Source organism: Phoxinus phoxinus (assembly GCF_949152265.1).
Source record: "Phoxinus phoxinus genome assembly, chromosome: 14".
In the NCBI taxonomy this organism is placed as follows: domain Eukaryota; kingdom Metazoa; phylum Chordata; class Actinopteri; order Cypriniformes; family Leuciscidae; genus Phoxinus; species Phoxinus phoxinus.
The window spans coordinates 29,253,797-29,266,646 of record NC_136889.1 but is presented as its reverse complement, the minus strand read 5'-3'; the positions used below and the strand labels follow the sequence as shown (position 1 = coordinate 29,266,646).

Sequence of the window (12,850 nt, the reverse complement as noted above, 5' to 3'; positions counted from 1 at the left end):
AATTTCTGTTCCTTTTCCTGATTTGCTCCTAATGGCTGGGAAACCCCATGGCTCCATTCAAAAAATCCCCACGCCGTGCCCCGTCATCTGATCTGTGCTGTAGAGGTTCATGTGAATTTGGCAAATCAGCGCAGCTCATCACTGACGTGTCACAATGCATTAGGTCTGCTTTAGAAGACCTGAGTGAACATTACTCAGCACGGCCCGGGAGGAGCAGTGCAAACCCACTGAGTGTCTATCAGATACGCTGTATCCAAGTTTTTAGGAAAGAGCTGATATCGCCCAATGAGATATGCTATCACCGCTCGGTTCGCCTGATAAAAGAGGGCAGGAAGGCCAGAGCAGGGAGGCAAAAAGCAAACGAAAGGAAGGGAGGGATGGAGGGGGATGTTGGGAAGAGAGTATGAGGAACAGTGAGTGACAGTAAACAAACAGGCTTTAACTCTTTGTTCATTAATCAGATGCTCTTGTGTGGCTGTGTCACATGCACTCGCCTTAGTTTATTTAGGCCTTTGATAAAGAGATTAGCAATCTCTTTTCTGGTTATCCTCCGCCAAAAAGACGTCTCTTGTTGACGATACTCTTTACAATATCCCCACTGACCTGTAGGAGCTATTCTAGTCAACCACGATGAGCGCCTGATATATTGTTTCCGAATAAAATTAGATTAAAAATATAAATCTTTTTGCAGCCATTGCAGGAAAAAACATTATCCCAGCAGGATAATCCTCCCGTGATCTGTAGGGATGTACATTCTTTCTCTAAGCAGGAGGCCAGTCTTTTTATTAGCGGTATCACAGTGGGTTTGAGTCCAGCTTAAAGCCACAAACAGTATTGTGCTAATTTTAGCCTCCAAAGAGGATGAGGATGAGTAGCCTGCTGCTAGTTTGCCATATGCTGCCCTACCGATAATACTGCATGAGGAATATTTTCCTGCCGATAGTGACTGGGACTGTGCATGTGAGGTCCTGGGACTGTTACAAAAACTTGTGAGCTGTCCAGAGATATGACGAGGTGATGCTTGGTAGGAGGTCTCTGATAGACCCAACTGTACTCTCTGATTGTCAGTTTTTTCTTCCATATGTCGTTCTCCTCATATTTATTGACATTTTCCATAGCCTTTTTGGTATGTCCATTGCGGTTTTCCTGGTTAATTATTTGTTATTTTAACCATATGAATAACAATGTATTTTCCACCACTTGATACCAAATAATTCAAATTTGATACGTCAGAACTTCAATCGCAAAGACCTTTAATGCATGAAGCCCAACAAAGAACGAAGGAATTTACCAAGCCTGTTTGGAGACACCCCAGAAAGTCAATTTCATGCGAGCAAACACCACCAAAGCTCCATATTTGGGGAATTTGGCTTCCCTTGCACTGTGTGCTAAAGCTATTTGACCTTTGTATTTGTCACCAGAGACTTCTCACAGAGAGGGATTATTTGCTGGGGTGCTGGAGTTTTGGAGTGGCGGTGGACGAAGGTGTGTGCAGATGGAGGCCGGTGCAAAAAGCACCAGGGGGAGGGCTGTGTTAACAACGGGCCGAAAGCTTGACCCAGGACTGACCCTTACTAAACAATCCTCTCCCAGAGCCTAGCCCTGGTCTTTTGACATGGATACCTGCTGAAGGGATTTAGGGGTAAAGATAAAGACCTCCTCAAGCGTTTCTTTTTTTAGGATTTAAGGAGTGAAAGAGAGATAACAAACAAACAAAAGTTGTATGCTTTTAGAGGGTGTGTATGTGTATGGAGAGAGGGTGTGTTTGCTTAATGTGTGCTTGAGAGAGAGTGAATGCATGTGTGTGCGAGCATGCGTGCACTTTTTTTTTCTTCTTTTTTTTGTGTGCAAGCCGTAACCCGATCACCAGCAATGCCCTGGGAGCCCGATTGAGTCAAAGAATGGCAGGAACCAGAAAGATTCCCAGCTTGATAACCTAAAAAATGTCCAAAAAAGTCCTCAGAGCTGTCCCTGCTCTTTGTGAATATATGTGTAAGTGCGTGTGTGTTTGTGGTCTCAATAGAGGACTGCACAGCCGAGCTGTAATGGTATCGCCCACGTCCAGCCGCCCCTGATCTGTTGCTGTCAGGAAGCAGACGTTCTGCCCAGCTCTGTTTCCGTCACTTCCAGCCCTGAGCCTTATCTCCCTAGTTCACCATAAGCTGATAGAACTACAATTCCCCCACATTCCCTCTGCTCCACTTCCTGTGGCCTCAGCATGTCTGACAGGGGTGAATTTGAGGCCTTTGTTAGACAGCAGTAAATATAACGGATCTGTCATTTTAAATGAAGGATAGGCTTATTAAAGAAATGCCTCCTGATGTTACAGTTCATCCTTGAATAACTTTATTTTTCCTATGTCTTTTATTCTTAATCATTTTTCACAACCAAGGGTCAAGGGTTGGCTGTCTTGAGCTGCTTAACATTTTTGTGGAATCAATGATACTAACAGTTTGTGGCAATATTAAAAAAAGAGAGAAATTTATAAAAAATGTATTCATCAAGGATATATTAAATTGATCAAAATAGACAAAATGTTGCAAAATGTTTATATTTAATAAATGCTTTAATAAACCTAATACATCAATTTAATAAATGCTTCATTCAAATAATCCTTAAAAATTATCACCATTTCCAAAAAATATTTAAGCAGCACAACTGTTTTTAACATTGATAATAATAATAAGAAGAATAAGAATAAATGTTTTTTTTTTAGCAGCAAATCAGCACATTTGAATGATTTCTGAAGGATCATGTGACAGTGAAGTTTTTTGCATCACCGGAATAAATTACATTTAAAATATATATTAAAATAGAACACAGTTCTTCTAACTTATAATAATATTTTGCAAAATGACTGTGTTTTTGATCAAATAAATGCAGCCTATATATATATATATATATATATATATAAATATATCAACACATAAACCTGTAAGTCACCAGCAAAAGTCTTGGAAGTGTGTTCTTGTAGTTAGCCAATCTGTTTTCAGCATTCATTATTAATCCCAAGGCATATGTATATATATTGTCTATCTATCCAATCAAGCTACATAAGCAGATGGAATTGAGAGGAAAGAGACTCTTTAGGTGAAACCAGGGTCTTCTGCGGTATGTGCAGACATAATGGATCTGAATGAAGAGCAGCTTATCATTGATAGAAAAGCTATTTGATGTTACATTTCATCCTTTGGATGACTTTTTCCCACCACCATCTTTTCATTAATAACAGTGCCCAGGTTTTCTTTATAAGCAGGGATCATTGTGTAATTCTGCCATACAATTCACTCTCCGTAACTACATTTAACAAACGCAGGGGAGACCAAGCAGGCTATTATTAGAAGTGAAATACCCTCACATTATCTACTGTACTACAGCCCAATGGATGGGGATACGCTGTAGTTGGGGAAAATCCCTGTGCATTAGAGCACTTATCTCAGCCTGTGTCATTTAGATAGCTGCCATGTGGAAAATTATCTGCCAGAAGCCAATAATGAAGACCGACGCAGTTAACCACACGTCTCTGGTTGCGTTTCGCCTATTACCAAAATATACCAAAAAACACAAAGGAACAATACAAAACCGTTTGTCTCCAGGCCTCTGTCTGTTACAAATATTGAAAAGTTGCTGTTCTCAATTGAGCCAGAGGATGGATGTCATGTCTTTATTTGGCTGTGTGTGTGTGTGTATTGTTTTAGGTTCACCTAGAGTAGATGATGAGAGGTTTAAAAGCGCTCAGATGAGTTGAATTCCAGGCAGATTGCTGCAGTAGTGCTGTTGTTGCGACCAGCGAAGGCTCTTAGCTTTTGTTGCGAGCCATGTTCCTTTTTTTAAAAAACACTTTCCTCTCAGCCATCCGGTCTGCCTGGATATCGAACAAAGCTGGCCCTGGAGAAGGTGTCAAAAGCTGTCTGAGAGAGAGAGAGAGCGAGAGAGAGAGAGAGAGAGAGAGAGGGAGGGAGAATAGAGCATGTATACTCTTTGTGAGTGTGTGTGTGTGTGTGTGTGTGTGTGTGTGTGTGTGTGTGTGTGTGTGTTGCCTCGGTGGAATCAGAGGACTCTTAAAGTGTTCCCGTTTGAACCTCACCAGCCTGCCTTTTCTGCCCGCCTTATATCTTCAGATTAAAAAAAAATTACAAAGGAGAAAAATCAATAGTTACACAGTAAAAGTGCTCGACATGAAAGGGTAAACTCAGGGCCCTACACTTTCATTTGACCGTTTTCCCCCCTCGACACACGGACCGGAGGAAGAATGAAAAGAGGAGGAGGGGAGGGAAAGGGAGAGAGTGAGAGAGACCTCAGTTTAATGCTGTGTTTTTGCCCCTGGGCCTCAGTACGCTTTCCAATGTGTCAGGGGCTTCAGTGGAAGTGACCCCTACACAGACATGGACGAAAAAGAGCCGTAACATTTGCAATGACATTTTTGCCATCACCTGTGGGTATGTCAGCGGCCTGATCCCGGAGACCTGGGAATATGCATGAGGAGCTCTGAGCTAGGACTCACGCGGGCGACTCCGTTTAATTAGAGGCATTATAACAGTGAATATGAGGCACATTATGCATTACCCTCTCTCTGTTAGCCCCGCTGCGAGGCGATGACAGAGACGCACGAGGTACGGCTGAAAGACTTGTAATTACACTCTTTTTCCCCTTCAAATTATGAATTACAGATCTGTCACTGTCATCATATGTGTAATAAAAGGGGGGGACAGTGTCATTATTTAAGATGCCTGCAGTTATTTAAATCGGTCATTATTTACTGTCATTATTTCAAATGAATCCCTGGTAATTACAGATTGTAATTATGACTCTCCGCAGATTAGTATTTACAGTGTTATTTTTTCTTCATAATTATAAATCGAAAAAGTACTTGAGCATTAATACACACATGTGCACAGCTATGCATATCACAAGACACAACATAACTAAAGATCTGCCACATTGCCGCCATGTCGCATCTCATTAAACCCTCTATTTTCCTTTTTATGTATCCTTCCAAGTCAGAAACTAGAGGAGCTAAGGCCATTTTGCTGGAAGAGCAAGTGATTGCAGTCAGCAGACCGCTACTAATGTTTGTATGTATTTTAGGAACAGAAAATGTATGGTGGGGCAAGCGTGCACGGCAAGCTCCCTGCTAATCTGAGTGTCTCTTGTTGGGAATCATACCGCAGGAATTCCTGCATGTTCAGAATATTTTTGAGGTGGGAGGCGCTTGTGACCCATGCAAAGGGAACCCCCGCTGCCTGGTCCATTCTAACCATGTGAATGGCCTGAATACAATGAACCCGGCTTTATCTTTTCTTCCCCGACCCTCCCCTCTTCCCATTCGCCCACTCTCTTTATATGCGACTCTGTGTGTGTGTGTGTGTGTGTGTTAGAAGGAAGAGTGTGTGAACGTGTGTGAATGTGTGCATAGTGAAAAGAAGGCGGATGGCAGGCCCTTAAGGCTGAGGTTTTGCCGTGGTACAGTCATATGAGAGTGTGTTTGAATGTTAAGGGAGAGTGAGAGAGCAGCACAGGTCACCTGACTCCCTCCGCAGGGAGAGGCCAGAGGTGCTCTAGAAATCATCCATGGACCAAATGTGGTGTAAAGCAAAAGCCAATCTGTTTCCACAGCTTGGCCCCATCCATCAGACCATGGCCAATAAAATTTAGTCAAAACACTTCTTAAAATTGGGCAAGAAGATATAAAGCATGAGCAATGACAGCCTGACTTATCCAAATGTTGAAAATATTACAATTAAACCCTGATGAAAAACAGCATACATTGTGCTTTAGATTCTGTTATCCCCAATGGCCTTGTCTAAAATTCAAACAGAAATGCAAAAATAACACTAATAACTAAAATTCATTGCTTAGATGAACAGATAGCCCCACCCCCAAACTCACACCATTAGTTGATCCAATGCTATTATCATGTCAGAAAATAACAGATATTACACACTAAACCTTTAAACTAGCTTTACCAGCAAGTTCTATTATCTGGACAGAGCCATCATCTAGACCTAACCAAACCAACAACTATCCAGCCTGACTGGTCTTTTCAGATCTCCATCTCAAAAAATTTAACATCAAGTCATCTTTTTTTGTAGCATGTAAATGAACACTTGACATTGCGCTTGATGGATTGGAAGTGCCACTCTGCTAATTTGTAAAGCAGCAGAAAAATGGCTGACACTTTGGAGTTGTGTACGCACGCGGCAAGGGGAACAGGTAGTGCCCTTTTTGAGTAATCGGATCATAACAGATTAGCCTACATCTCTCTGATAATGTCAGAAAGCGCCTTTAGTAAGTTCGAGAGAGTGGTGGAGATAGAGAGAGAGAGATGGCTGAAGAGATCGAGAGAGCAGGAGACAGGTATTGAGATGGAGCAGATGAGCCAATCAGAGGAGCTGGCTGACAAAGGCATGTTGGGAAGCTAACCTGATTTTAGCAGCAGCCAGGCATCTAGAGCGTCACATGCTGATCTCATGCACGGATGTGTGTGTGCGCGCGTACGAGGGGGTCATAAAAAATTCTCTCCCTGGTTAGCCGCGGGGCATCCTCCTCAGCCTCTGGCCTGCTCCAGTCACTGGCCTGCTCTCTAATTGCTGCATAGACTCCACCACACATGGCCAGATGAGATGACATTTTCTTCTCTGTCAGTGGCGGACCGGACCGCGCGTCCCCCCTCCCTGCAGTAGTTGCTAAGACGCTGTCATAACCCATTAGCAGTTGGCCAAAGTTCGCCCGTGGCATTTCCTCATGGCATCAGCGAAAAGGCGCATAAATCTGCCAGTGGAGCCTGCTGCTGGACTAATGAGGCTGTGAGCTTGTTTATGGACTAGCATCATTTTTATGATTATTTCCACCTTTTCAGTCTCGCCGCCATCATTCGTCTTTATTTGGCGCGGGTAGAGTGTGGAAGCTCGGCAACGGCCTGACATTTTGAAACGAAAGTGCCGTATAGATACTGCCACATGCCTAAGCCGACACACCAGTGCTAAAATAGATGCGAAATTAGCCCTAGTCGAATAAGGTGAAAATAACAATAAAGTTGACAGCTATTAGCACGTTGAAATAGGTGTCCTGACCGTACATCTCTGTTACAGCCCTAGAAAAGAGTCAGGGTAGTGACACCTTTTTAGCCAATCTGCTTTCTTCTTGTGAGCCGTTTTGCATGTTTGATTTTTCTGACATGATTTTAGAGGGAAAAATCTATAAAATCTCTTACAACACAACAAAAATCACACTATGCCATATTTTTCGTGGCATGTAACTGAACAGTTGCTGTGTTGACTAGCAACGGGATGACAATTTGACAGAATAGAGACTGCCATGTGCTTACACTGACACTGCAATGCTAAAAAAGAGGTGAAATTAGTACCAGACTCGACCAAGTTAAATCGGTATCAAATTGCGTCAAAAATGGAAATCCCAATAAAATTGACAGCTTTCGTTTCCCTCCCCCTCGTTTGCCTTCAAGGTGTAGGCCTTAAGAGGTCAGTTTTTAAGGAAAATATTGGGGAAGAGAGGTTAAATAGTTCAAAATGGCTAGAAGAGGCGGAAGACCAAAGCTCAAGAGAGCACACACACACAGCAGAGTTACCTCAGACATCACTCAAACGGCCCCTGCCCTTTTTCACTCTTTCGTCGTACCCCCCTTCCCTCTTCCCCCGTCTGACCTGATATCCAGTGTTTGCTTCTGTTTTGCTAACTCGCTTGGGACAAGCCCTGGGTTTATTATTTTAGGCTTTGCTGAACACGAACTAGTCTTTACACCGGATTTGAAGCATTTGCTTCTAATGAAAATGGTGTCTTAGATTACAAACCAGCGGTGCCACTGCCTCTCCAGATGGGAGCTGGGAAGTTCTATTTGCCTAAACACAGTCGGAAGACAAACTGCTCTCTGAGCCAGGGCTGTTTTTGGCATGAGTTAATGATGTAATCGAAACTCGCCTTTGACAGCTTTTAGTTTAGATTTTTTTATTCCCAGTTTTTTCTTGTGTCTGTGTGTGTGTTGGGGGAGGGCGATTCAGCTCTGGTCAGTTTCTCAGTAAGTGACAGACTGAGGGAAAGTGCCCTTGTGTAAAAGGCAAAGCCATTGTATCTACATAAGTCTTCACTTAAAAAGTCTCAGCCTTTTCTGGGGCTTCTCTCCTAGGTAGAGAGGGCTGGCGGAGTGTTTTATATGGAATGTAGAAAGCCTTCGCTCTCCTAATGGCGTATATAATTCAGGTGCCCGCAAGGCATGCTTTCAGGAATTCTTTTGCCTGAGGTAATGGGGAGCAAAGACTCTTTTAGACCCTTGATTATTCTATTGATGCATGGAGCTGGGAAAAAAATTATCTCCAACCGGATTACTGCAGACATTTCCATTAATTATCAATGATACAGGTGCCTTATGTCGCTGACTGAAAGCTACAGCGAGAGAAAGAGTTAACCCACCATAATCTCTCTGTACGAATAGCGCTGGGGCTTTTGGAAGTGCTTTATATGTAATCAATAAGTTGCTCTCTTCGTTCCTGTGCCTCCGCTATTGAAGCGCTTGCAACGTGCTGTTGTTTGCCTCGACCGTGTTTCTTTTATGGTTTATTATTTGAATTGCGGGTTCATGATAACAATTATCAGAAGTCTTCTCAGTGGCGGGTTCGGGCTCTCATTGAGGGAGAATGCGTACGATAATTGGGGGATCTGAATAAAATCGGCGTACGCAAGCAAACTGGCAATGTGAGGCTGAAAAGGCGACGTAAGCCATCTCCTCTGCTCTGGTATGTCGAACTGCCCATTATAAAGCCTTATCGAGCACCCACAGGTTGCTGCAAGCACCATGCAGCATTGTTATTAAAATGCAGCTCTTTGAAAGGGCTGCCGTTTTGTGCAGCAGCCATATTCACCCCCCTCCTTCCCCTTTTTTATAGTGTGTAACTCCCCCACCTGAGGTAAAAAGACACCGGGGCGAGCTTCAATCAATATTTCCCTGGGATAATGAAGACTAAATCTCTCTGTCATTCTCAATTCATTGGTGACTCACTGTGTTGGAAGGCAGGGGGGAAATGCGACCTTACAAGTCCATTGTACTCTCTCTCTCTTTCTGAGCGTTGTGTGGGGGATGAGAAAGGGGGGTTATTTATAAAAGTATTAAAAATGAATGCATTCAGACGTGACGCTTCAAAAAAGCACTATTGTTGCCAGCTTACCCTGTTGCCTAGTTTTGTTGAGAGGGGGGTTGCACTGCCTGCTTCTGTTACTGATCATGACCTGTGTGTGTGGTGTGTGTTTTGACAGGTGACGGGCTGGACAACAGTGTGGCATCACCCAGCACAGGAGATGACGACGACCCCGACAAGGAGAAGAAGAGGAATAAAAAACGGGGTATCTTCCCTAAAGTGGCGACCAACATTATGAGGGCATGGCTTTTCCAGCACTTGACGGTGAGTTCAGTAAAGTGATCTTTCCTCTTGCTGCTTCTCTTCGAGTCTTTTACAGCCACTACTGAATGCTGCACTTCAACGCCCTTGAAATGGTCAATGCACATGCTTTCATTCACTTTATCTTTCCTAGCCTTAACAACACATCCTCTAAGTTTTAGGCCAAGAAAAAAAAAACAGCATCAAGCTAAAGATAGCAAAGTTAGAAGTTAGATGACAGAAGTCGTCAATTTCAATACTTTTTACTGACATTTTTTCAGGAGTTCTCCATACAGTGTGTGTCAGTGTATTATCCATATTAACATTGACTTGAAATGGGGATTTTGGTATATTTTGGTCACTAAAGCAACACTTAAAGATGTATATATGCCATTACATTAAGAAAGTGTAATATGGCATATAATTAAAAAAAGAAGACAACAAGCACACTTTACAATTGTGTGAGGCTTAACATTTAAATATATATAGGCCTATGTATAAAATATATATGTGTTGTTCAAAATGACGACAAAGTATTTGTAGTATCAAATCACGTAGTGTAGCATTCAAATACTTTTTGGAGCCACTGTACGTCTAAGTTACGTGATCAAAACTGGGTTAGTTAGTTGAATGTGTTTTTTGGGCTGGTGGTTGGTTCTCTTACTGTGGCTGTACACACCTGCCAAAGAGAAGTGATAGAGCAGCACAGGCCATTGATGTGGTTGGCTCTTCCTCTTGCTTTGATGGATTTCACTTCCACTATTTCATTTACCACAAAGTAATCGGAGTGCTGTCAAGACACCACTTATCTCCATATATCTACCCTTCTCACAGGCTTAACACACCTCTGCCAGCCTCGCTCTCTCACACATACACACACATGCACACTCTGCACAACTCATAATAATAATGTCTCTTAATTAAAGACAGTGAAATGTTCACGTAGGTGTATTTTCAGTAAACATATTACTTAAGCCTTCACTTGTTTGTGTTACGCTTTATGACTGAAGTAGCTATTATGGCCAGCAGCGTGCGTTTTTAGGTGTTGAAAGGAAGTGTGTTTCTAACCAAGCTGGAGTCAAAAGGGAACCCATTTGATCAGTGCCAAAAGCCCCCCACATGCTCGCCCCCTGCCCCCCTTTTCTTACATCTGTGGCACAGAAACTATGCCTGAGTACCCCAGAACTTCACCTGCCCCAAGCACACCCCCAACACACACACACAAACACATACACACACACTCAACCCCCCATCAACTACCACCTATAGCGGCCCCAGGAGAAAGGTGTGTGAAAAGAAAGCCATTTGCCAGTTCACACAGGCACACACATACACATTAGGGTTAGACACAAACAACAGTGTGCAATATCCACAAGAGCATAGACTGATGGAAGTTTAGTTTCCTGTTGGTCTTGGCTGACTATTATGGTGGACAGTATTATGTCATTGAGAGCTTGTTCTGTCTGAAGTGTTTGTATTTAACTATACTTCAGGGACAAAACTTTTCTGGAAGTTTGCTAAATCTGACAAACCCCCTATTTTAGGACATCTTCAAGGTGAAAATGATTCATGAATAGTTTATTATTATAATAAAAATGCATTCTTTTTTTAAAAGGTACAGTTAGAGTTTAGATTAGGCTTACAATACCACTCTTACGATTGCTCTAGAAACCCCTACTCTAAGTATTAAACTTTGCTGCGTAACATGTCCTCGATTGTTCGTGCTCTGTGTGTCTGAAATGATGGGATTTGTTAAGGAACGATGTGCTAGTACATTGAAGAAATCATACCTTACAATTTTGCACCCTAGCAAGCACTTAGCAGTGCTCTAGCAACTACTTAGAACACTTAGCAAACAACCACATAACATCAAACAAGCAAACACCCCTAACAACCTTGCATTGTGATTGTGGAACACTAGAATGAAATGACAGCGATTGCTAGTAGACGTTTATACTTGACTTTAGTATTCAATCAATCTCCAATTAATTGAAAATGACTGTAAACACTCCTTAGAGAGAGAGAGAGAGAGAGAGAGAGAGAGAGAGAGCACAAAACAGTGCTTGAGATGAAAAAAGGTAAATACCTTTTAAATACTCCACACCCCACAAAGAGTAAGGGAAAAGGGGATAGATTAGACTGATAGAAAGAGGGAGAAAGGACGTTGACTTTAATACAGAGACAATGAGTGTTGCTTTGATCAGATCGAAACATAAATGGAAACACTTTCAGGCTCTGCCGTAAATAGGTTTGTACAGCGCTCCTTACGGCAAACTTGAGAAATTAGACTCGTTTCACTCCCTGCTTCGAGTGCTTCACTCTGACAGTTCAGCATTTGAATGGGGAACAAAACAACACGCAGCACGTGAGGAACGGATGACTGACCTTACGGACAATGCAATCGTCTCGCCTTCCGTTTCCAACTGTCTTTTACTCAAAGGACGTCGGAAAGTCTCAACTGGGGCCACTAAGATGTAGGAGAAAGTGTGAGAGCTCAGGATTGATGTAAGAGGTAGTTGCTGAACGTCTCTTTTCCTCCGAATCAGTGTGTGAAGGAACAGTCCTCATGTCTGGCCCCTGGTGATAAAGATAGTGGCAATTAGCGAGCGGCACAAACAACACACGCAGATGATAGCTTCTGTCTTAGAGAAATATATGTGTTGCACAGTTCATGGATCAACCACAGAAGGAATGCGCTCTGCATGTCACATGAATCAAACGGTAAAGCCATTGTGCCGAGAAGGAAGTGTGAAGTGGGTGGCAGTACAAGATAATTCTGATGAGCCATTCGGTGGAAGAGGAGGAGAGGAAAACAATAAGCGGAATGGAGACTGATACAGAGGAGACGGTGAAGGCTTATGGGGTAGCTACACCCTAAAGCCGCTCTTTAATCAGTTGTTTTCAGTTCCCAGTTATTAGCTGGCTTGCAGGGCGAGTGGAAGAGGGAGTTTTGCAGGTCTGAGAATAGCATGGAGAAAGAGGGAGAGATGCTAGCTAATTACTCTTCACTCACAAGTGTTTTAGCATGCTGTAAAGCTGGCGTGAACACATTCCAATAAACTTTGTGGTGAAATAAAAAACAAAAGGCCCTAAACTTCTGTTATTTTTCCTGCTTTAACTGTTGTTTGTTTTTTTAATTTTATCTGAACAAAGATAGCGAGACTGTGCCAGGCATCCTGGAGAGGAATGCTGGGTGCACTGAGCAGCTTTCCTGTTCCCGTGGCCGTGAAATTGGACTCTTTGCCCCCCCTCCTTCCCATTCCTTGTTCCCTCCTGATTTTCACCCTCTATCTCACAAACAGTATTTTCTTGTTTAATTTAACAAGAAAAGAGTAATAAATGGAAGCCATTGCTCCAAATCCCGCTGTGCTTATGTTTTTGCACTCAGCTCCCCAGTGAAAGGGTAATTTGCTAAATTATGTGATAGAGTAATTAGATGAAAGCCATGCTTCAGATTGTTG

At 42.7% G+C, this 12,850-nt stretch overlaps 1 protein-coding gene across 9 annotated transcripts in view; it reads left to right on the top strand.

The window, feature by feature from the left end:
* meis1b (Meis homeobox 1 b) overlaps positions 1-12,850 on the top strand; it is a 256,446-nt gene that overhangs the window by 213,926 nt on the left and 29,670 nt on the right. For all 9 annotated transcript variants that reach the window (XR_013800192.1, XR_013800193.1, XM_079635085.1 and 6 more), the window contains one exon: positions 9,268-9,413. Coding sequence is in view for 7 of the 9 variants with exons in the window: in XM_079635085.1 (XP_079491211.1) it covers positions 9,268-9,413 (146 nt within the window). In the remaining 2 variants the exon portion in view is untranslated. The remainder of the gene's footprint in view (positions 1-9,267; positions 9,414-12,850) is intronic.